The 25,459-nt window shown below is 45.6% G+C and overlaps 1 protein-coding gene across 2 annotated transcripts in view; it reads right to left on the bottom strand.

Moving 5' to 3' along the window:
• LOC146776281 (ATP-binding cassette sub-family C member 12-like) overlaps positions 1-25,459 on the bottom strand; it is a 1,395,717-nt gene that overhangs the window by 1,176,277 nt on the left and 193,981 nt on the right. For both annotated transcript variants that reach the window (XM_085639684.1, XM_085639683.1), the window contains exon 3: positions 15,358-15,515. In XM_085639684.1, coding sequence (XP_085495810.1) covers positions 15,358-15,515 — 158 coding nt within the window. The remainder of the gene's footprint in view (positions 1-15,357; positions 15,516-25,459) is intronic.

Raw genomic sequence — 25,459 nt, 5'->3', positions numbered from 1 at the left:
GTTGTGCTCCCACCTGAAGATTTCGCGAGACGTATTGTACTAGAGCCCTATGCACCTCGAATAAGGAGGTGTGCAAAACGCGCAGTTCATCAATTGGGACTGCTAGATAACGTGGATGTGGTGTGTATCTGGACAAAACCGGCCAAGTGGCTCCCGATATCGATAAAGGACCTAAACGGACCAGAGTCACTGAGTTGGGTACGGCGCCATTAAACCAAATACGGTGTTGCCATGCCGAAATCGGAAATTCAGGAGTTCTGTATGGCCGTTATGCATGAGGTGGTGCAGTGGGAGTGTATACATGGAACAAGTTATCATCTCTATTCACTGCCAGAAAAGTTACCTAAGAATAAAACACCTCAAAGTGGAAAGCTGGATCAGCTCCCACCACAAAAATAAGAGCGATACCCGCGTTCGGCACTCCATATGTGATCAAATGACGACGGAGTGGAGCGCAATATCGACATCAGCCATAAGGACTAAGAAAGGAGAACAACGTAATGCATGGCAGCGCAATAGGGTAGAATAATAATACCATTTAAATATATCAAGCTTGAAAAGAACCTATAAAAACATCAATATAGGTAGGTATGCTGTCACAGCTGTTTTTCCGGAAAACAGAAGCGAGGGTATTGTGGAAAAGGACAAGTACTACTAAAGTGCCTTGTAAATAGGTACCAGACCAAACGTTAGGTACGCCATGTTGCAGGGATTCTGCACATACACAGAACTATGTGCAGGAAACCAGGACCTCGGTGTGTAGTGGTGTACCAAAAAACCCACCTCAGTGCCCAGAACCCCAATCCGACTAGCTATAGTGTCTCATTTGTTCTCCGTACTACAGCAAAGACATCCTAGAACATGTCACTTCGACCCTCACAGGAATCCCGGGAATAAGAACACTCTTTTGTTTAAACACTTGTACTTGTCCACAATGTGAGTAAACAGACACAGTATAGTTTAAAATGTTTATTTTAACTAACGTGCTCGATAATGCAGTACACGAGCAATTACTAGCAGCAAAATGCATAAGAATAATATAATCAGCATTGTTACAATTCCGTGAAGCACAAAAGGGGAAAAAAATTATGAAAACAGGACTACAGCGCCTTCCCACCCTCCCTGTGCTATGAGCTAGTTTATTATAATAATAGAAGACCTCTAGGCTTTATCAGGGGGACCCCATACCTCCAAAGTAGATGCAAGGATTTTACATCTCCAGACAAGCACAGCTCTTCTTAGTTGGAATGTATTTCTCCAAGTGCCCTTTCATGCATGTAATGCCATATTAAAAGCACTCGAGTTTCAGTAGTGAAGCTGTGTTCCATGTTATGTCTATGGGTGTGGGACTGACCAAAGTGAATCAACAGCATACATTGTTTTTCGACCTTGAACACGCTGTGCAGACGAGGAGTACAGTGTACAGCTAGGTGTGTGAAAGGCAGAGAGTTCTCATGTGAAAGATCGCAAGCAGAGTATTTACGAGAACTGTGCCATGTAGGAACGTGTGCAAAAGCAGCAAAATGGCAGCCAAGCATATGCTAACTTAGCAATGTCTGCAGTTAACCCCATGTCCTCACTACACCTCACAACGTCCTCTCCCAATCCTTCCTGCTTCCTCCAGCCAGCAGCTAGACCATGCACTGCCTTAACCATGCATTTGCATGGTTAAGGCATATGCAAGGTTAAGGCAAGTGAAGAAGTGCATGCGAAGCTTGAACAAGCGTAGCGCTGCCCGCGTTATTCTGACTGTTTCCCGTGGTGGTGTTGCTGAAATAGTCTGATATGTTTCATTCAATAGATTTGATGTTCATGACCCTAAAATCTTGTGTTTGGTGAATGTCTTAAATTTCAAGTTAGAATGGGGACTTTCTTGTCCCCCTTTAGTAAATGATCAATCAAATCATTAGTAATTATAAGTTAGATGTGTTTAGATAGTTGTCAATCAATGTAATCCATTGATTATTATTTCGTAAAGTGCTCATGCTTACTTTTTAAATGAAAAGCAAGCAAAAAATAAGGCTGGATGCGTTTGGTGTTTTTTGCTCACCAACTGCTTAGCTTAGCGACATAACCTAGACTTTGTGCTGTGACGGAGATGCAAATTCATTGCGGCACAAAATGACTGTTCTTTAAGAGTTTCAAAATCTTACACATTAGTATTACCAAGGCAAGACTGTATTTATAAATCTTAAGGATAGTGCTGCAAAGGCATGGGTGGAGGCCAGCAAAGACAGCCATGCAATTCCCTTCATTGACTGCAAACAGGTTTTTGGAAAGCAAATTCACAAAAAAGTTGACATTCAGTGAATGGCATTGTGGGAAGCACGTAATGGTCCTCTTTGTCCGCAATCTGCTCTTCCCAATGCTGACAGCCCACATTTACAAGCGGAAGCTGTCTCTCAGGGACAGGTTTCACTTTCCAAATGGAGAACAGTTGTTTCGAAACATTAGTACCCAATTAGTGGTTTGCAACCACAACTGGAATCACAGATCATTGATACAATTCATTGAGTTCCCGAAAAGGAGGACGCACCTTGTATGCCCATTCCTCGTTCTAAATTGCAATGAGTCACAAAGCAAACATTGTGAGCCAGATAACTAATTCCAACATCTTTAGTCAATTAAGACTTTGCCTCTCTGTAGTCAGAATACCATTGATTTTGATAGCCATTTTGTACTGGACTGGACTGGATAGTACCTGAGATATCTTTTATCCTGATTATTGGCCAACCAACTCCTCATTATTTCCCTTGTCCTCGCTAATTGTGCTCTTTGATCGTATTATTGCTCCCCGCTCTTGTTTTTATAGCTCATATCTGTTCAAACTACACCTAGGTGCTACTTGGCTGATCCTAGTGGGGAGGTTGCACTTCGGCACTGCCAGGGTCTAACAATGGGAAAGTGTACATGCACAGCCAAACAACCACCCCGTCCCCAAGTCACCATCTCCTCCCCATTGCCACCAACCTCAATTGATAGGATGCTTCAGAAGGCTATAGGTGTGGTAACCACCGAAATAGAGTTGACTGAGAGGCGCCTGTCACTAACTCTAGATATCTTTTGCCCGGTGTCACTAACTCTAGATATCTTTCGCCCGGTGTCTGAGGTATCCACTTCCCAAATTGTCACCCCTGCGTCTACATCTAGGGCAACAGAGTCCTTCCTATCCCCATGCCAAGAAGTTCCACGAAGCTAGTAACTCACAAAGGCGGAACTGTCACCAGTAACCCAAAGAATGGGAAGCGTAAACAAGCAAGTGGGGCAGGAGCCAAAAGAAAGAAAACCATTGAGTCAACACCCAGTGTTGAGGAACTAGTTAACTCAGAGGGAATAGTAGGACACCTCACCAACCCTCGAACAGATACAGATTGTCCACCTTGGGTGCGTAATTTGTTAGTGGACCTGCAGAGCCAACTGAGAGCCATAGTGAAAGAAGAACTTGCTCACCTATTAGATAGCATAGATAAAGGCGCAATAATGGGGCTCAACAGGAAACAAACACTAGTATCAATAATACCCAAGTTCTAGTGAGTGGGAAAGACTGTAGCTGTCAGCCAGTTATCGCAGGTCCAACTTCCTCAGACAAGCCCGGAGCACTGAGGAATGTAGCCCCTAACAGTTTACCGGGTTCCATCTGGGTAGACGGCCATAGTAATCAGACAGGTAAATCCATTTTGACCCCCTTAGAAAGGCCAGGTACCCAGCAGGCCCAAGACCTCAGTAATGTCACTGGTCCCAGGATTCTGTAACAATGAGAATGGGAATAATAATCCAGTATCCCACAATAGGGGTCCTAACAAAAAAAAAACACTCAAATAGGGTCTAGGGAAAGTAGAGAAGGGGTGGGTGCCGAGGAGGGTACAGCGAGAAGGCCTGAAGCAGCGATTCTGCCCACTATAAATTTATGCCCAGCCTCACTTCCATATGTCATCATATTAACAGGAGTACCAGAAATTTTAAATGGCCAGAGGGAACACAACTGGACCTCAGGAACAAAAATGCCTTTTCTGACTGCCTAGGTACAGGCAGTTCCCTTATAAGAGGGCTGGGGAGATCTTAATGGTTCATAGAGTTGGCTGGGTGGGCAAGAGACAAAAAACAATGCAAGGGGATTGTGTAGTTATTAACTTTAGAAATCCCCTGACCATTCACATCTTAGTAAGCCAGAATCCTTGCCCCCAGGAACCACCTACAGGGGTTAGGGTCTTTCCATTGGCCTATTTTTACTCCCACTGTCATATCCAACCTAGGGTTTATAACAATAGTGATTCAGGCAGGTGGCCACTGGAAGACCAAAAAGCGGGCCCACCCCCTAGACCCTTGCCATTTAACATACCAGTAACAAATAGATTTGGGGCTCTAGAAGAGGTGGATTGACAAGCAATGACAGGGGGGACAGCCCCTGGACCCAGGTGCTCGGGTTTGGAAGGGACCTAGGGGAGTATAGCAGTGTTAAGTAGAGTCAGACCACTTGCTACAGGGTTGGGGCAGACCTAATGGACCTGCAAACTTTAACACAACAGATGGCCACTGGTGCAATTGGGACATAGGTAGAGTTGCTTGGAATACCAGCTGCCCCAGCCCCTGCCCTCCCAACCATTAGTTTACCTAGGGAAGGTGTTCCCATGAAAGTAGCAGAAGTTTTTCTCTTGCCCCAGCTAGAGGATACCCAAATTCCTAACACTCATTTACTCGATGCCCCTATAACCCGGACAACAAGCTGAGGGTTTTATCCTGGAACATTGCCGGTTTAAAAAGCAAACTGCACTGCCCAGACTGGGGGCTTTTTGTGGAGCAACATGAAGTGTGCATGTTTCAGGAAACTTGGGCAAAGGAAGACATTGTAAGGATGGGGTTTGCAACATTCAATGTACCCACCATTTCGGAGGGAAGAGACAGACCATCTGGGGCTTATGTATTTGGGTCGCTACGCATCTGGGCTGCACAGTGGAACAGTTGAATCCCCTGTCTAATGATATCCAGTGCATTGTACTTACTTTCTCTCCTAAACTGAAAATAGCCTTTATCAATCTCTAGTCTCAACCCGTAAGCCTCAGCCATGAATCCCCAACCTTTGATCAATTGAACACCTTTATTGCTACAGTCCCCAAGAATATGTGGTTGATTATTGGGGGTGATTTTAACTGTCAATGTGAGCCCCTTGCTGATCCTACTGATACAATCCCCAGCGAGGAGAATCTGAATTGGCTAATTCCGACCCTCAAATTCCACCGATTAAGGCTTGACCCCCGCTGGCACTCCAGATCAACGCAGTCAAACTGTCCCACTCCCTGAGAGCGTGTAATGGCCGTACCAAATCAGACAGACCAGGGAAGTTACCTTTCAATAGAACGGGCCAATCCTCCCTGCTGGACTATAATTTAGTGGGGACCAGGCTATGGCAAAGGGTTGTTGATTCTGCTGCCCTGCCGCGACAGGAGAGTGATCACAACGCCTTGACCATGAAGTTGGAGTTGCCGGACTTTGAAAATGCCATGGTTAGCGGTACCTCCTCAGATAGCAGATTAATACTTTCAAACAAATAGAAGAATAATAAGGTGGGGTGCAATCGAGCAGTCATCCGACAAACTGGCCACACTATATTCTTTAATGATTCAGTCCCCATTAGAAATGGGAGAGGCTGCCACCACAATTGGCTCTTTTCCAAGCACTGATAGAATAGCGGCATTGCATGCAGAACTGACATCCAATTTGGCCAATATATTTTATCCTAAGGTATCCTCCAAGGTGAGAAAAGGGGTCAAACAATCCCGGTTCAATGACACTTACCGAAAGGCTAAGCAAGCTCTGCTAGATGCCATTAAAGCCAAGGACAGGCACTTAACTAAACAAATGAGCGTGCTTTACAGAGACAACATCCAACAAGCAAAGAAGAGCTGGGAACTAGAAAGATGGGATGCCCTCAAAATCGCCTTATCTAGCAGGGACATGAAGGCGTTCTGGTCAATAGTCTGTACAGGCAGTAGTGAAGGGAAGTCAGCCATAGAGCCAAACATTGCAGTGGTTGTATGGAAGACACACTTCCAGGCTCTATACACCACAAAGGAAGCTGCTGGCCCAAATGATGAAATGTCCACATTACCCCTAGGGACCATCCACAAAGAGGTCCCCGGGATCACTCTGACAGAAGTTTTAAACGCTATAAGAAAGTTCCTCTAGGCAAAGCTCCGGGACTGGACAAGCTACCAGGAGACCTCTTTCGGGCAGAACCAAAAATATGGGGACCTTACCTGTGGACAATATTTAATGCCATTATGAGAGGTATGGAGATCTCTGAAACTTAGGCCGGGGCAGAACTTTTCCCAGTTTTTAAAAAGGGCTCACCCCTTTTGCCCACAAATTATAGGCCCATCAGCTTGATCGATGTTACCCAGAAACTGTTTGCACGGGTACTCCTTGATCGCCTTCACATCTGGATGGAGAAGCATGAAATCCTGAGCCAATAACAAGCCGGATTCAGAAAAAACATTTCCACCATAGACCAAATATTTAGACTCCAACTCCTATATTGGAAAACGGTGTCAATAGAGGGTGGCAGTCTCTATTTAATATTTGTAGATCTGAAGATGGCCTTTGATTTTGTCCCCAGAGATAAATTGTGGGATGTACTTAGAGACCTGGGGACCCCCCTCTACCTCCCGAGTCTGCTCATGAGTCTGCACAAGGGCAACTTTTCCCAAGTGAGTTATGGGAAATGTGGTGAACTAACCTCCTGTTTCCCAATTAATAGAGGAGTAAGACAGAGGTGTGTGCTCGCCCCTACCCTGTTCTGCCTATTTATCAACGCTCTGGTTGCCCAGTTTATTGAGGTATAGGACAATGATGCCCCAAAGCTAGTAAGGTGCCAGCAATGATTTTTGCGGACGACACAGTTATTATTAAAGTCGCCCATGGGCATCCAGAGGGTTCTTGATAGCTTTGCTATTTTTTTGCAAAAACAGGGGGCTGGAGATCAACATACAGAAGACCAAATGTATGGTCCTCAACCCAGCTAACACATCCTGCCCTAATTCCGGCCTAAATGGTACCTTCCTTGAGAGGGTCTCAGTTTTTTACTACTTAGGTATTACTGTGACAGAAACATTTGAGTGGGGCCTGCAACTGGCCAAAGTAAACCATAGGCTAGCACAGACTGCAGGGGGAATTGCAAAAATGTATAGAAACTCCTCCCATAAACCGGCTGGGCCTATAGCGGAGATCTACAAAGTGCAAGCAAGGGGCGCAACAGTGTATGGGGCTGAATCATGGGGTCACTCTCCCTCTGGTAGACTGAACCAAACAGAGAACAATTTTATGAGGCAGAGGTTAGGCCTTCCCCCTTGCACCCCACTTACCCCTCTACACCTGGACCTAGGAATCAGACCAATCGCAGACGAGATTGGACTTAGGCCATTAACCTTTTGGCGTAGACTGTTGGTGACCACGGAACTAGCAGTCTACCAGTCAGAGTTGAAGGAGTTATTGAGTCTTCTGGGTCTGGGTAAAATACCTTGCTTTCTGTATATAAAGGACGTATGTTGTAGGCTGGATAAACCCAGCTTATGGTGCAACCCTGAGGAAATGTGCCCAGTAATCTCATGTCCAGAATTGGTAAGAATCTATAGGTCGCATAAATTAGCAGATATCCAGGGGAACTCGGCCCTAGGACACCTGACAGACGATTTCTTGAGAACCAAAGACGAGTATCTGTTTGCGTTCTTTCTGGATGATATCCAACCAACCTTGGCAAGGAAACTATACATTCATTTTAGAATAGGGACCTTGCTGCTCCGTAATTTCACTAACAATTGGTTAAAAGTCACAACCCCCGGGTGCCCTGCCTGCAATTGTGTGGAAGAGTCTGAGATTCATGTTTTTTTTCTATCCTGGCTAGAAATTTGCCAGAGAACGCTGGCACATCCCACTCTGCAGGAACTTAGGGTTTACGCATTATGTGGCAGCATTCAGAGTCCTGAAGTGCGACACTCACACACCAATTGTCTTTGCCGTATCCTGATTTTTAAACTCTATGTGGCATAGTCGTAGGATGTTATTAGACTCGCCACCGCGCCCATAAAAGCCCATACCGTATGCATTCTTTTTTTTTTTTTAAACTTATTTTTAACCCTTTCTAATGATTAATAATTAAGTTTACTGATGAATTGAGATTTTATATGGACAAAACTGTATGTGCACCCGTTTATGGCCCTAGTGGCCTTACACTGAGAAACAGATATGGGAGCTGGTTGAGGATGGGCTGAAGGCATGAACTCCCCGAATCTACCACTCTGTGATCACTGTGATGTATTCTAATGCTGCTAAATTTGTAATCTATATACCTATTTAAGTGTAAACTGTTGTATGTTATGTGTTTTTACCTGTGTAAACTGTTTTCACACATGCACTTTTTATGGTCTATATTGACAGAAATAAAGTTTGTTGGAACCGAATAGAAAGACAGGCTTTGCAAATTGAAAAAAGATTGGTACATCAGGCCCATACTTAAGAGTTGCTGTCCACAGATGAATGGCAAAGAAACCAAGCTTTCTCTAAGTGATTAAGTCTGAGTTCTTAAAGGGTATGTATTGTTTATCACTGTAGCTGTCTAGGGAGAGTGATAGATATATGTCTCAGTTTTAGTCTGCCTTTTTTGTATGAGTTTGTTTGTGTGAGATTTATATTTTCCGAACTGGGCCTGGGTAACATCCCTTGAATATGAGTCATCTATATATGGGAGTCTTTCTCAAAAACTCAGAGGGCTTTAAATATTTGAAGGCCAGGATGGGATACCAAATTCCTTATACCCTCAACCCCTCACTCAAATCATTGAGCACAGTTGTGGCTGTCCTCTACAGCATCAATCACAGGGGAGGGGGAGGACAGGGAGGGTGGCCAGGCTAATATAGAGACATATCTCATTTTTAAACAAGAAGGGCCATAAGATGAGCAATAGGGTGGAGCTATTTTCATAAACAATTTAAAGCTTTGGGGAAGGACAGACTCACATAGAGCAGTACTGTACTTGTTTTAAGGTCTTGCCTAGGCAGCGTGCATGCGCTGTCTAGGAGAGGGCCTTTAGCAATCGGTCTTCACTTTTCCAGCACTGCACTTGTGATTGTGGCGGCATCCACCTTGCGGGAGCGAGCAGTGGCGCGGCCAAGTTAATTACAAACATATGGCCCCTGCGCGCCGCTGCCCGCTCCAGATGCCTCCACAAGCACGAGTGCTTGAAAAGTGAAGACCGCTTGTTTGCAATGTAATCGCATTTATGTAGCGCTGCATGCCACTGATGAGGCGCTGAATAGATTTGGTGACGTATGCATGTGATGACTGTAATGCAAAAATATGTGGAAAAAATACCATTGAATGTTTCTACTACACCGTACTTAGGCACATTTATTTCTCACCTGTTTTCCCGAAATTACTTTAAAGATTTTACAACTGCATTTTAGAGAATGAAATTGGCATGCAACACTTTTTATGCAATATAATTCTCAGTATCTTATTCCAGATCCCTTGTGCTAGGCTTCCTCCACGGCTTTGGCATTTGCTTCTGAGCAGCAAGAGATATGTTGGATCAAAAAAATAACAAGCATTCTCCCTAGGTGTGCCTGAAGAGCGAGTGCTCTGCATTTTTTCTCCACGGCCGGCACTGGAGACCGGCACACACACACGTGGCGCAATGCGCCTTGGTGAGCACGGCTGGTAGAAAAAAACTGCACATGTACCGGCCTGTTATCTTTCGCGCTGCTTTCATTTTGTTCGAAAGAAAATTAACAGTGACAGACCCAAAAGCACAGGGAATTGCGGTGGACACCCGAAAGGGCAGTGGCCATTGCCCGCTGTGCTTTTGTGCATCGTCGATAAGAGCTAACTCTTTACGCAGTAGCATCTGACAACTGTAGTTTGAAGAAAACACATTTCTCTGATGGTAAACTGAAGCTAAGGATAAACCACCCTCGAGGGTTTCAAGCTTGTGCAATACCTTAACCCTCTGGCTTGCTGCTGCACTATGTAAGATGTCATTCGGTGTCGCCTGCTAAGAAAGCGCCCTGGGTGGACCTAATGTTGTGCCCTTCCTCCTCTTTGTTCCCTCTGCTCTCTTTATGTCATCTAAGCGCTATAAATATAAGGAGCTACTTGAAAGGGAGCAACGTCAATTATGCGGAGCATTGAGATAAAGAACAGGCAACAGCGTCTGGAACGAAAATAAATTATTAAAAGAACATTTGTCGGTAAGGTAAGTGTGCTCCTATGAAATTAGCAGTGCACTCGCCCCGGGCCTCACGCCGTAAAAAAATACAAAAATACATTATTTATTGAATGTAACATTATCATGCATTCGAAAGATCTCCGCAGGCATGTTTCTCTCCCTGCCTAGCCCTGCAGCCTGTGGGCCAGCAAGACTGTCCCAGTCCCACATGCAGCTGAGGAAAATGCCCTCATACCCGTTGCTGAGCAGTAAAAGGCAGTCATAAATGGAGTGCAATTCACACTTCCATAGGCAACCCATTGTTGTTTTTCTGTCTTTAATGGATGGCAGGTGAGAAGAAAGCAGGTAACTGTATTGAACAGTTTAGAAGAAAGCTTGTCACTGCCCTGGGTGGGATAGTGTCTTTTGACTGTAATCTTTTCTTGGTGCACATCCTTCAGGAGCCATTCATTCAGGGAGAACGGATCTGTACTGCTTGCAAGGAGCAACTCCCAAAGTCAACTCCTTTGGGAAAGTGCTGATGTCGGCAAGCGAAAATAGCTGCTTTTTGCCATACTGAACTCGTCTCTCTCCATGAACTTGTGTCATTAGACCTGATTCAGGCCTCAGCTTGCTAGCTTCTTTTACACAGTGAGAAAGACTATATTAAAACTGTTTGCCACAAAGCCCAATGCCTTTTCTACGGCAAGCCTTAGTAATATTTAAGACACTTCCAGAGGTTTTCTTCTAAACTGGTCTAAACTAGTCTTCCTTGATCTATAGGTCATCTGGAAGGGATGTAGATCACAGGTCTTGAATGACAAGCTGCGCTCTTTGTCTATGATTTCCAGGAGGGCCTTCTCGCGTCAAGGCGCAGTTCTCCATCTCCATCTCTATCTAGGCTCTCCACTCACATTTCTGTGCACCTAGAATTTTTGGTCTCACCTACTCCCTTCCTTTCACTGCTCTCTTATAGCGAAGACTGGCTCTGGAACCGTTTTGTGGCTGGTGGCATTGCCCTATATTAATGCACATCATAAAAGGGTTTCAGAGGCACCGGCAGAGCAATCTCGACAGGCCGATGGAATCTTTCTGGAAGATACCTATTGCCAAATTATCTACTTTGTCACAAAAATCTTTTTTTTGCTCTCTAAAGCAACAATGTCAAAAGAACATCTAGCAGTGCTAGACCCAAGCCTTGTTTTCAAGATATTCATCAGATACATTTGCATACGATTCGCAGATGAACTCCCATATTCAGTGATTAATGTAAAAACCAGGCTTGAATCCAGACCTCCTGGATTTACTTTGTACACTACTGAGTTCATGGAGCATTCAAAAACCTTTAGAGGGGGCATCTAACAAGAAACTCAAAGTGACAAATGCCTTTGCATGGTTGAGAAGGCTGCAATCCCTAGTAGCAGTGGAATCCACTAGGTCAAAGTCTGACACTGACCAGCTTTGAGGACTCCGGTTGACTGCAGCTACCTGTCTCAAACCTGCCTTCTCCTCATGCATGTTTTCTCTACCCCTGACAAAGTAAAAACAAGCATTGGCATAACCAATAGGTCTCGCCTTTGGGACCTTATAAGTGTTTAGCCCTGCAACAGTTGATGTTGTTGTTCCCAGACAAACATTCCAGGTGATAGACGCGGAATTGCGCTCCCTGCTGTGGCTCGGGAAGCAATCGAGGATTGCCCTGACCATGCTACAGCCGAACCAATATAATGGAGGGATATCCCTGCCAGACATTGAGGCCTATTACTTGGTGGAACACTTGACACCACTGAACGAATGGATTCACACTTCGGCTGATCACCCCACCTACAGGCTGGAGAGAGACACCACGGTGCAGCATTCATGCTTATATTTCGTGTATGGGGGCAAGGTAGGGGTCGCCTACTCCCAGCCACACGAGTAACACTGGAAGTCTGGGATTAAGCGAATAGGATCATGGGCTGAGCACGCAAACCAACGAAACAGACACCGATCTGGCACTGCGCCTGGTTAAAGGAACTCCACAAACTTAGGGGCTTTGGAGGTTGGGATGCCATCGGCACCTCCACTATTGGGGATGTAGTGGCTAAGGTAGAACTCAAGAATTTCAGGACACTAGCAGCGGAGTTTGGTTTACACACTACCTACATTTTTAAATATGCTCAGCTGAGACATGCCTGGACTGCCGAGAGCTCACTCTCCCCTCCATTGCCGGACTATACCCCGCTAGAGGGACGCCTACTGCAGGAACAGATACCCCACAAGGCAGTCTCACTAACATATGGGACCCCGAACAATAACATGCCAGACAGACAGGGGAAACTGAGGGAAACATGGGAACAGAACCTGAGTGCGCTGGAAATAGTGGACTGGGAAGCGGCTCTAATGCATCATAGGGAAGTGGCAATTAAATCTCGCCTCCGGCTCATTCAGTATAAGATATTCCACAGAGTGCTACATGAACTTGAAGTATTTGTAAATGCCTCTACCGATACTAGCTGATTGGAGGCACATGTACCATGTTAATGCGGACAATACATATGTGTAACAATTGTAATAATAAATGCCAATAAAAAGAATTTACAAAAAAAGATATTCCACAGAGTGTACTATGATGGGACCCGACTCCATCGCATGGGCCGAGCCGGCGAACCGCATTGCCTGCGCTGCAGACACCCACAGGGGGACTTCTATCATACTATCTGGGACTGCCCCGTCATCCACACATATTGGGTTCCTGTGTTGGGAGAAATAAGTAAAGTGTTAGACGAAACATTACCCCTAGATCCCAAATTTGTACTGTTGGGCATATCCGGAGATGTTGACCTGAGCCGTCCACAGCTTATCTGTGCACTACTGGCCCTGGTGGTAGCGAAACGAGACGTGGCCCGCACTTGGGGGGCGACGCTACCTCCCCAGTTAGGGGAGTGGAAGAGGGGTATGGACATGTATATGGCGGCAGAAAGGGTTACCTATAAAGCGAGAGGGTGCCCGCTGAAGTTACGCAAGATATGGGGGAAATGGTGAAAGTATTATGGAATGGATGGAGGGTGGGGGTCAACTGACCACTCACGGCTTTCGGACCAGACCGTGTTCTTGACGGGAGGGCCACCAGGCCGGTCTTTTAGACTCCCAGGGAAGACGAGAACGAGGGGAAAGACCTTATTAGAATCGATACTTGCCAGGAGATGGCAGGTCTTCCAGGCCAGTAAGGGGGAGGAGGTGACATATCTTCTGATGTGGATTGTATGTAATTGCCTTGTCACGATTGTGATGAAATGTGATATGCTGATTGTTTCCTTTAGTTTGGAAATGCAAATAAAAACATTACAAAAAAAAACAGTTGATGTTGTTGCACCAAGGATATTGTGCTGGATAACTAAACACTTATAAGGTCCCAAAGGCAAGACCTATTGGCTATGCCAATGCTTGTTTTACATTGCCCTGCGGAACGCACATACAATTGTTATCTATTTTAATTTCATGAGTGTGCAGGAAAACACATGCAGGACAGAAGAGTATAGATTTTTTAAGTTCTGGAGGGAAGGTGATGGAATTTGCAAGGCCCTGCCAAGGCCTTTATTCCTAAAGGGCACTTCTCCGGTGGACTGGAGACCTTAGAGGCTGGTTTTTAAAATCCAGGGCCGCTGCTAGTGCCTCTGTGGCTGTCCCCAGCACCCCATGTTAATTGTAGCATACACAAGAGGCTTCAAAAGAGAGAGAGGGGTGTGGGAGAAGGTACAGAGAAAGTGATCAGAGAGTAGAAGAGACAGTAAAGAGAAGGCGAGAGAGAGAATGGATGGATGTTATTCTCCAATCGGGTCCTGTGCCCTACATCAGAGTGTACCCCTCCCCACGAATCTCAGTGTTGCTTAAAGGCCTATTATTGAGATCAGTCCCCAACTGGACAGGGGGGCAGGCCCCCGTATGGCAATGGATGGACTGATTTCCTACCTCGTAGTTTCTGACATTGAAGGAAGGCTCTATAGGTGGGGGCTTCATCTTTCTGTGGGGGGACGCAGGCTTAAAAAAGCTCGCATTCATCCTACAATATAAAGGCAGAAGGGCTATATTTCAATACTACAGATACAGGAAAAAGGTAGTCTTCATTATATACATTACACAGAGGGCGACGACTACCTTTATCTGTGGAAATATAAACTACCCATTATTTCCACGGCGAAGCAGAGTCAACAGAGGGCAGAGTGACTCATGGAAACATGTTTGAGGCGATCTACGGGCGCTGCCAGCTCCACCCGTGTGCAGTGCAAGAGAAAATACACGAAGGCTACCTCCAGCTCCTAAAGCCAAAGACAGTTCACCTTCTGTGGCTATTAAACAATAAACATAGTAAACAAAATCATTTCCTTATTGCACGTGGCAGATATGAAAGCAGAGGGGATCATTTTAGTAAACAATGCAGTTCAGCACTTCTATTCCCGGTCTGTATGTGATGTCTTCTGTGTCTGGTTTACTATATCCTTTGACCGCAGTCATTACTGCCACGTTCTCCTGGAGCATCACCCAAGGCCGTGCTATGTACGGTGCATGGAAAAAGATGATGGTATACCCAGAAAAAGATGGGCGCGCCTTAAATGTACGCCAGACCAGGGCCTAGTAGAAGGAAGTTTCGTCCCCGATCAGTTACTTCTTGCATAAATAACAGAGATACCCACAGCCACTAACGTATGAAAAGGGCATTTAACGACATGCTCCTGAGTTGTTGGAAATAATTTTTTATACATGGTCAATTATATATTTGTAACAACTACGTTACACAGACAATTCTATTCTGATCTAGTTAGTTACACTGGTTCACCTTTTCCATCCTTTCTCCCTACATACTTTCTCACCTTCACCCTGTCTTTGAACAGACTGCCATACACTTCTCTTTTCTGTCGTGAACTCACCTGTACCTCTCTCTCTCTCGCCTGTGAATCTCTCTTGTCTCCTGTTCTCAGTGTGCCTCTCATTTTCCTCAATTTGTCTCTTCCTTCCATCCTCTCCCATTCTCTACCATTCCTTAACTCCATTCTCAGCTATTTCTCTCTCTCTCTTTCTTGCTCTCTTTCCTGCTCTCTCTTTTCCACAGGCCACTTCTCCTTCCAAAACATCCTGTTGGTTTCGTCTCCCTCTTGCCTGTAGCATAAACTCGTTTGACGTACTTTGGTTTCCGTCGGACTGGAATCATTGTCCGTAAACTTGGGTGATATTTCTCGTAGAAGCTGCGATGTCGAACATAATTTCCCAGGGTTTCAGGAGAGGAGGCCTCCAATCCATTCGTCTGCAGGTACCACGGGCCATCTGTCCGAGCAGTGTTTCTCTGTAGAACAAAGCAAAGTACAGCATATCAATTCATTTTTATTTTGCCATCAGGCTCAAATACATAGAAATTCTTTAAAGAGAGTTTCATTTTTGTTTTTCAGACGTCTTTAACAATATATGTAATCGTGCACATTGAGTCGTAACGTAGTAAAGGAATGGGAAAGGAGGCAATGCATGTGGGGTAATGTGGCACTAAAAGGGAAAAACAAGACACATAATTTAACCAAAAGGAGATATTTTTCAAAGCACAGATAGTCACGCAGTTCCTTGTTGTATTTTCATTAGTAATCCCTTTAGCACTTAATTTGCTTCCCTCACATCATTCCCATCGATGGCGTAATTGTTAACTGTTGGCCGTGGATGCTTACAGAAGGTTTAAGAAGGCACCGTGGACCAACATCTTCAAAGCTTATAGGGTTCAAAAGCAGTGAATGTGTCATTTGTAGTGTGCAGCGGAGGTAGAGTGGGACTGAGCCAGAGGCCAGGGGGCAGAAACACTGCAAGATCCCCGAGCAGAGCACGGCAGGGTATGTGACTGCCTCACATCAATTGCAGTTTGGCCACCCAGGCCTCTGCAGAAGCAGGCCGGAGTGCTTGTGCCCCTGGGAGTGGGGAGAGAGCTGCTTGCCGACCCCCAGCACCCTGCAGCTCATCCACATGCCACAAGTCGGGGAGCTGGACTTGGGTACTGGGAGAGGTTGGGGTTAGTAGCAGGGCATTCAGGCTGGTGGCAGTTGCTGCCACCCCTTCAGCAATGGTGGCCCCAATGCAGCTTGCGGCTCACAGCTAAGGACTGTATATCTCCTGAGCCCCAAAACCCCAAAGCCCTGAGCCTTTAGTCAGTGAGTTTCACTGAACTGGGCACCAAACACTGCAGGCTCTGGATGCAAGCTTAACTGAGACCACCCTACTGGACCTCAAGCCCATATTCCCTATTTATTCCACACCTTAGTGCACATTGCAAAGTTTTTATATAGCGCAAACTTGACCCGAATCCAATCAGGTATCAGAGCGCTTTACATAGCACCAGTTACGTTACATGAGGACACACATTCATTTTTTGTTAGGCACAGGGAGATTAAGTGATTTGCCCAGAATCACAGGAAGTTCAGCTGTCATTACCGAGACTCGAACCCAGTTCCCCAGGTCCAAGGTCGAGCGCCCTAGCCGTAAAAAAGCCAAAAAAGCAGAGATAAAGCCCTTGTTGATATGCCCCCAAGTCTTCAGTCTCTTAGTAACCTCTACCGCTACCACCACCTGTACTGCTATAACTAACACTGGCAATGTCAAGGAGTTGAGAATTACGGCATCATTAAGGGTGCCATCACCGTCTACCTCCGCTACTTACACTTGTACCATCAAGGAGTTGAAGATCACAGGGTGGTTGGGAACAATGCGGGTAGTAGTGCGCACTACTAATTTTTATAACATAACATATTAGCGTTCCCTGACACAGTATGGTAGACCGTGAGCACCTAGACACATCCGGTTATTAGTGCGCACTACAAATTGTTATAACAGAACAATACACGATGAGTAGATAGATAAATTATATCTCGACCATCAAGCTGTGGAAAAGCAAACCTCGTGTCAAAGCTAGTTTTCCCCAAAGGACGGGACAGACAACACAATGTATTTATAAGAAACAATCGGAAGGATGAATCCCAATCTCAACAATGCCTACTGGGGAAACCATGACAGACAGGCTCGGCCAACGACTCAAACTAACTTGCTCTGCAAATCTAATCCGAAAAACATGTACAGTGTCACCGATGCAATTATAATATAAACACATTTTACTCTAGGCAAAAGATCCTCCTCCGTGGATCAAAGCCATATTCACCCATCACAAAAAAATGCACCACTCACTCAAGATTTGGCTGGAGAGACATCACAAGTCACATGAGCGGCTAAACTTTTAAGCACTCTAGAAACAAACTTCAAGTCACACAGAGTGCAATTGACTCACCAGCCCTACTCTACTCACCGAATCAATTCATGCAATGGCATGAAACAACCAAAATGTTCAAATCAAACATTGCTGCCAGAATACAGCACTCTTTCAAAATGGCAGTTCAAGTTGATCTCTTGCAAGCCATTGCCTCACTATTCATCAGACTAGACAACAAGATCACAACTGTGTCAGGCACAAAGAGCCACCCTGGTGCAAAACACCAGCCAACACATACTGACCGCTTTTGCTTCCCTATTTTGGGCAAAATCCAGACTGTACCAAATGTATTGCAAATACTGATAGACGATCTAAAAGAAGCAGTATTGTCAACTATCCTTAGACCAGACATTGCGCCTCAACCAGACATCTGCGAAAATTCCAGTGTAAACAATAAATGTGCCATAATAAGGAACACAGTTGCAACAATGACAACACTGAACTCAAATGCTCTACCTCACAGATGAAGTGATCATCCTACCCTCGAGAAAGGCATTAACCACCGCATCTAAATCTAATAACAAATTGTGCTGTTCCGCTTGGAAAAAACTGAGGCCTCAGATCAATACCTCTGGTATAGTGAGCAGCGACACAAGGTCAACAATTCTAAAGGAAACACCAAAGTGCAGAAGCCCTTAAACTTCCATTAGCTTTGAGCCCGTACTTTAAAAAAACACAAACACATAAAAACAATAACAATAAATAAACAAAACAAGGTCGCAACGTATTTCGAATAAAATCAGACAAAATGTATCCGCACTAGGGCAAAAATCAATCCCAGCTCTGACCTTAGTCCTAAAATGCCTTAACCCTAAAATGAACCAGCGAAGATATTATTGGGAAGTGAAAGAAAAAACTGCACAAAATATAGGAGGGACATTAACTGTCCAGCCAGAATGTTAAACAAAAGAACAGCAGTCACACCACACGCAGCAGTTACAAATACAGTGGAAGAAGAGCAAACCCAAGACGCACAATCACCTGAGATTATGCAAATCACGACATATAATTCAACAAGCCATATCACAGTCATCAACAGTTGCCGTAAACCTTAGACACAAATATCGGCGATGCTTTGTTGACCACAGCGCGAGGCCTTTGGCTTCAAGATGAGAATCGCCTAAGCCACACTGATGCTGGAACATTAACAGTCGCTTCTACATTTGTTGATGGGACTTTAAAGGTACAGCACCGCTTCAAATTCAGAGGGAAAATAAGGACACAAGAAAAGCAACTCTCGAAATACTAGTGGAGACAATGTCAGATTCCGGTAAAAGCAGAACCACAGCAGCAGGCCCAAACTACAGAAGCAAGAAAAGGCGATAAAACAAGACACACACCAATTGTTCGAAGCGAATGACAAGGAAACAAGGAATTCTGGGTTTCTGTTTATTCCCCAATACAGATCCAAAGGAAATGTTAATATCTTAGTATCTTAAGAGCTCTTCAATGCTCATCCTTCGCAAAGTGTCATAAAATCAGATGATATTGAATGCTTCACCACCTCAGCAGCCAACAGAAACTTAGAAACAAATATAGTGGCCTGGCACAATCACAGAATTGTTAACTTGATCTTCCGCACAGAAACAATATGCAAACTGAGGAATAAGAGTAGGCAAAATAGTGAAGCAGCCATACCCCACGCTTTTACTGCCATGTGAGCCACCACAGCCTTCAAGTTCCACATGCAGACCGGTTTCCATACTAAAATCAGCCAAAGGAGCCACAAACGACAGAACGTCCCCTCAGCCAGGCATGCACGTTAACTGGATTATTAGCCCACAAAGCTCCTACATCTTGAAGGGCCCGGCCACAGTAAACAATAAGGGCCCGATTACGACTTTGGCGCAGTTGCAACGGCTCTCCGCCGGCGCACTTGCGCCAAAGCCGCGTGAGGACCGCCCAGCCTTCAATTACTTTTTAAGTAACTGGCAGGCATTTCCTTTGTCGTTCCCACAGCGGTGCATATAAAATAGGCAGTGCACTGGGAACGTCAAGCCACCATTCATGAATCCACTAGGCAATGCTGGCTGAGTTTGTACACCCTAGCATTTAAAAATCCTGCGAGTGGTTGAACGACCAGAGAGATGCCCTGACATCTTAGCCAATTCCAGAGGCACAGAGACTCTTTGCACAGGACCCACAACCCCACTCGACCATGCTTTTTGCAGTACCACATGGTGGTGGTGTTTCCTGTGAGGGCCTGCACCTGTTCCATCGTGATGGACAGGAGGAAGGCTTTGCGAGAAAAGTGAATCGCTCGCAACTCCAACAGATTGATGTGGAGGCGGGTCTATGGCAGAGGCCTCGGTCCCCTGATCTCTACCTCTCCCAGGTGACCACCCTTACCCAGCAACGATGCATCCATCACAACGGTTAGCTTGGGTGAAACATGGATAGTAGTCTGCCACCATTCCAATTGGGGTCCAGCAGCCACCACTGCAGATCTTTTGCATTTTCCTCTACCCCCTGAGTGTTACCCTCGGTGTTTAGCCAATGAAACTTTAGATCCCACTACACAACCTGCATGTTTCACCTGGCTTGGTCCACTAGCAGGATGAACTGGACCAAGAGGCCTCAGAACCACTCTCACTTTGACTGTAGTCAAAGGTAAAAATACCTGGATCATTGCCCAAATATCCTGGACTCATTGAGGAAGAGGGAAAGCATCGGCATCCAATGGCATGTTCATTAGTGATGCATGGGCAAGGCTTAAAATGCTCGAGGTCAGATTAATGAATGGTGCTGAAGCACCACGCTGGTACCAAATGCCCTACCCCAATCAGTATGATCTAGCCCTAAACGAATTGCGTACTTCACTGTCTCTTAGCCACCCTATATGATTTTTTGGAGACTGGTTCAAAGATCATCCGGGACTGTGGGCAAATGCTGCTCATCATGTCCCACAGTGCTTGCAAGTAGAACCCCAGGAGGCAACTTGAATTTGTATATCTGAGGACAAGGCTGGCAGAAAAAAACACGAGCTTCTCGAATCCCTCCATGCTTTGGTCTCTCTGTCTGAAGGGGCAGGAGGAAACACATTTGGGTTTAGCTTACAGGTGGAGAATTGAACTACTAGATTCTCCAGTGTTGGGTGCTGTAAGAGAAAAGATGGCCTGTGTTGTCTGGCACTTTTTCTACTGACGAACCTCAAGATCCTGGCTGTGCCCATGTGCCTAGAAGAGTGAATACAAAACAAAAGACACGCAATTGATGGACGGAATGCAGAACAAATCAAAACATTTACCCCCAGTCAAGAGATCTGGGTTAAATCCATCATTCTTTTGCTCACCATGCCACCCCAGTTTAGACCTGGTCATATGCAAATCAGTCTTGACCCTGTGCCTCATGGGAACAGTCCAGCCTGAACTGCCAAGCCAGGTCCTCCCTGGACTGGAAACAAGCATTCTAGGACCGGTTTCAGGGTTTCACCCCTCTTCAGCCAGCATAGCTTGATTCCAGTGGCACAGTGAGCCCGGGACCCACGTCTGGGCATACCCGGCGCACTTAGGGCGAGAAAGCAAAAGACACGCAATTGATGGACGGAATGCAGAAATAATCCAAAAGAGTGAATGACTTAAATGAATTGGAAAAGCAGTTTTGAGGAAGTTTGCCCTAGTTGCAGGAACTGTAGAATGAAAATAACTGGAGGTCAATGACGTCTGTCACCCTCCTGATGACCATGGCAAATTATGCTGATTCCTCTGTGGAGGGGCAGATGGAGAGTTGAGGTCAGTGTCAGAAGAAGTGTGCAGGCCAAGAGCCTACTGGAGGTCCAATAATAAATTCTCCTCATCATAAAGTTGTGAGTAGTCATTGTCGTCATCAGTGCCGTCATCATTGCTGTGTGGCTGCAGGTCTCTAAAGTGTTGTGGCGGTGGAAGTGTTCCTTCTGAGTCTGACTGTGGTTAAGGTCAAGATGGTTGTGGCTTCAGCTGAGGTCACGTTGGATTCAATTCTTGGGCCGATAGGTCATGTGCTCTTCCTCCAGCATTGACGCACAAAGGTACGGAACGGGTCTTGGTTCTGTATGCAGAGTCGAGGCAGGCACCAGAGTCAGGAAGAACCTTGGAGTGAGGTAAAGAGGCACAAACAGCATCATAGGATGGATCTGCTGACAATAACACAACTGGAGGCCTCCTAGGGTACCAAAAATGCACAACATAGCCTCCTTGAAGGCTGCATCTGTGGCGGAATGACTGATGAACAAAGGAAAGAAGGCTGATTTTGGACTAGCTTGGGAATTGGGTCTGTGGTGGGAGATCAAGAAGGAGCGATATCCTGATGTCCACTCAAACTCTCTAGATGAGAATGACAGACAGGGAGAAAAGGGGGTCACTCTTCGACTTCTCAAGCATTTGCTTTGACTTAACTGAAGATTTGAACAGGGATGCCGATCTCTCTTGGGCACAGCCTCAGGAGGGAAAATACAGCCTCAACTTTGACCTGGGCTGGGCCTTACGAGGTTTCTGTGATGTACTGTGGTGTAGAGATTGTCCTTGCATTTCCGGATGTCCTTCAAATTAATTTATGTGCAGTCCCTGCATGATTTGGAGTTATGCAAGCAGTCTAGGCACCAGAAGGAGAACTTGTGGGAGTCTGTTACTACCATCTGCTTGTTGCTGTTATAACAGGGTTTAAAACCTGTAAGTATTGGGCGGGGGTGACATGATACTTGCAAAATGGAAAACGTTTAAGAGAAAGTCTTCTGCCAGGTAATAGAATCCTAGGAAGTGGTGCTTCGAGCCCTCGCAGAAAGGCATGGGAAGAATAGAACTGGTGTCAACACGCAGAGTTAGAAGTTATATGTGGCCTCGATGTTACTTCTCTGTGAACTAAGGGCATAATTACGAGTTTGGCAGTCAATAGGACCGCCAAACCTGTAGTGGCATGGTGGATACCGCCCCACCGGCGGTCCAACCGCCGTATTACAACTTTGGTGGTAGGACCGCCATGGGACCGCCGTATCACCGGGGATTCGTGGCCCCACGGATTTGGTGCGGCGGTCTGTGGCAGCAATATGTTGGCAGTGCCGCTGCAGCACTGCTAAGCATATTATGACTTTCCTGACCTCCTCACTTTTCATGGCAGTGATCCCGCCATGAAAAGTGTAGCAGTAAGAAAAGTAAGGGGGCCAACAGGGCCCCCTAGTGCCCCTGTGCATGGGGGCAAATCGTGTGACAACAAGACACACTAGGAAGTACAGGACAAAGAATTTCTAAGGCTATCATGAACAGGTTGTCAAGGAACACCAGAACTAGGAAATACTAGGATGAATGTGGTGGGCCAGGACAAGTTATTGCAGAACCATGAGGTAAAAGAACAGGAGGACTAGGACCCGGCGGATCAGGACCAGATTGTTTGCAGTGGACTATGAAGACCGGGACCTGGAGGATAGTGACCAGTAGTACTAGGAAACAAGAATCGGAACAGGGACTAGGAAGACCAAAGGGATCAATACCAAGGGCACGCAGAAGACCAGAGCAAGGATAATTAGGTGTACTAAAATGAAATTGACCAGGAGGACTGGAAACAGGGGTAAGAGCGCCATTGAAAATAAAATCAGGCCTAGGGGACCCTGGCTCGAATTTTCAAATGGGGCAGAGCAAGGGGACTGGACATGGGTGGCCATGAGGACAAGGACCAAAATGACCAGGCTTAGGAGGATCCAAACAAAGAGAACCTGAATCAAGAGGAGTGGAATCAATGGCTTTAGCACCTGCAGGTCTAAGTGGAACATGAAAAGATCCAGAAGGGGCCAGGACAACCCAAATCATGAGGACAAAGATTAAGAGGACCAGCAGATGAGAAGTCAGATGGACCAGGACCTGTGGTACCAGGGTCGGCGATTCAGGGTGAGAAGAACTAGGGCAAGGTGGCCAGGGCCAAGAACCAGAAGGGAACAGATTCAGATGGGCCAAGACCAATGGGAACCAAGAAGAGCCAGGATTACCAAAAGCAAGGTATACGATAACAAGCAAAATAGGACAAGAAGGACCAAGCCAGCCAGGGAGACCAAGGCTAGGATGGTTGGTCAGCAAGGTCCATGAGAACTAGGCTCATGAGAAATAAACTATAAGGCTGAGGAACAAGAGATTCAGGGCCAACAGGCACATAATCAAGAGAAGAACCAGGACTATGCAAACCATAAATAGCACAACCATGGCCAGGATTGCCAGGGAGGTGACACCAGGTACACAGTCAACCACAGCGTGAAGGAAAAGTTCTAAGAGGACGAGGAAACAAAGGACTAGGAGGAGAAGGAAGATCAGTGTGGAAAAGAGGATCAGGAATTTGAGGACCAGGAGGACAAGGTCCGGGAGGAAAATAAGTATTAAGACCAGGGATATCATGACTGGGATGATCACACCCTTGAAGTCCAGGCCACAGGGCTAAGTACTAGAGAGCAAGGAAGATGAGGAACTGGATGGCCTGGAATAGGATGACCAGAGCAAGGAGAAGAACCACAATCAGTTGATCTAAAAGCACTAGGACAAAAAGAAGGAAAATCTGGACCAGATCCTGAAAGACTCTGAAGATTAGGAACATGAAGATTATAGCCAAAAAGACCAAGGGACAACAATTAGCAAGGAGAAAAAGGGGGATCCAATACCAATGACTATAGCCAGCAGGACCACATTCAGAGCAGGGAGGATTAGAAAGATGAGCACTAACAGAACCAGGAAGAGACCTAGGAGTGCCAGGGGGACAATGACCATAGGACCTAGGAATCAGATGAGCAGGGTGAGAAGGATCAAAATGACATGGTCAAGGAGCCTAGGGTCAAGAGGATCAGGAAGGAAAAGAAGAGCTAAGAGACGGGGACCTGGGATCGCCAGGAGGACCAGAACCAAGAGAATAGGTGGCATAAAAGTACTCTTGGGTTTAAATTGTTGTAGAGTGGGTTCATTATCTTGTGGGGCAGAAGGACCAGGAGGACCAGAACCAAGAGAATAGGTGGCATAAAAGTACTCTTGGGTTTAAATTGTTGTAGAGTGGGTTCATTATCTTGTGGGGCAGAAGTCACAACATTATTGAAAAAGTGCTTAAGCCTGATGGTGCGCATAAATTTGAAAAATTCACCCTGTATCTGAAGGTGGTTGGTGTGTGATGAGGGTACAAACGATAATCCACGTCCAAGTAAGGATTGTTCTTGATCATTTAGCTTGTAGGATGATATATTGATGACTAATTCACTGTTTTCCCGCTTCGTAAGGATTTTCCGCTTGTTTCCTTTCCCTCTCCGGGTTTTTCGTGTGTTGTTGATTTGGATGAATCTGGTTGGGACGGTGGACGTCCGTGATCCATGGCCTGTGATAAAAAAGTAGTGGATGTAGAGGGAGCAGATGATATGTCAATAGATGTGGTGGCTGGTAAGGTGGAAGTGCCAGTTTGTGGAATTAGATTGGCTACTGTGGCGGGGGTCCGACTGGTGGTGGTGTCCTTCTCTGAAACCAGACTTTCATCAGAGGATGTAGGTGTTTTCCTGGTGTCTAGTCGTTTGCGTGTGTATATTTCGGCCCAAGTATATACTTCATTCAATTTGTAGTCTATGGTGTCTCGCCGGTATTTACGTAATTTGCCTTCTTGTAATTCTCTTTCATAGTTATCGAGCTTCTGGTTAAGAACTTCCAGTTGTAGTTTCCATGAGTCAGCCTCCATACGCAATTGTAACTCGTTTTTTAAAGAATAGATCTCCTCCTCTAGGTCCTTTATTGTTTTGGACAGTTCCTCAATTATCAAGAGTATCAGATCTAACGAGCATTTGTTAAGTATAGAGTACCATTTGTCCATGAAAGATGTGTTGAGGTGGAAGCGAAATAACATGGGTTTGATGGCAAGGCGTAACCCTCTCGGAATCCTCTTAGCTTTGTGGTATTGAACAAGTGTGGATGCGTGCAATTTTTGGTTCAGATGTCTCCTTGTTATAAATTCCAACTGGCGTAGTTGTTGAGTGATAGATCCACCATGCGTATCGGTAGTTTTCACTT

The sequence above is a fragment of the Triturus cristatus genome, chromosome 12, assembly GCF_964204655.1.
Source record: "Triturus cristatus chromosome 12, aTriCri1.1, whole genome shotgun sequence".
In the NCBI taxonomy this organism is placed as follows: Eukaryota; Metazoa; Chordata; class Amphibia; order Caudata; family Salamandridae; genus Triturus; species Triturus cristatus.
This window is presented reverse-complemented; position numbering and strand designations above follow the sequence as displayed.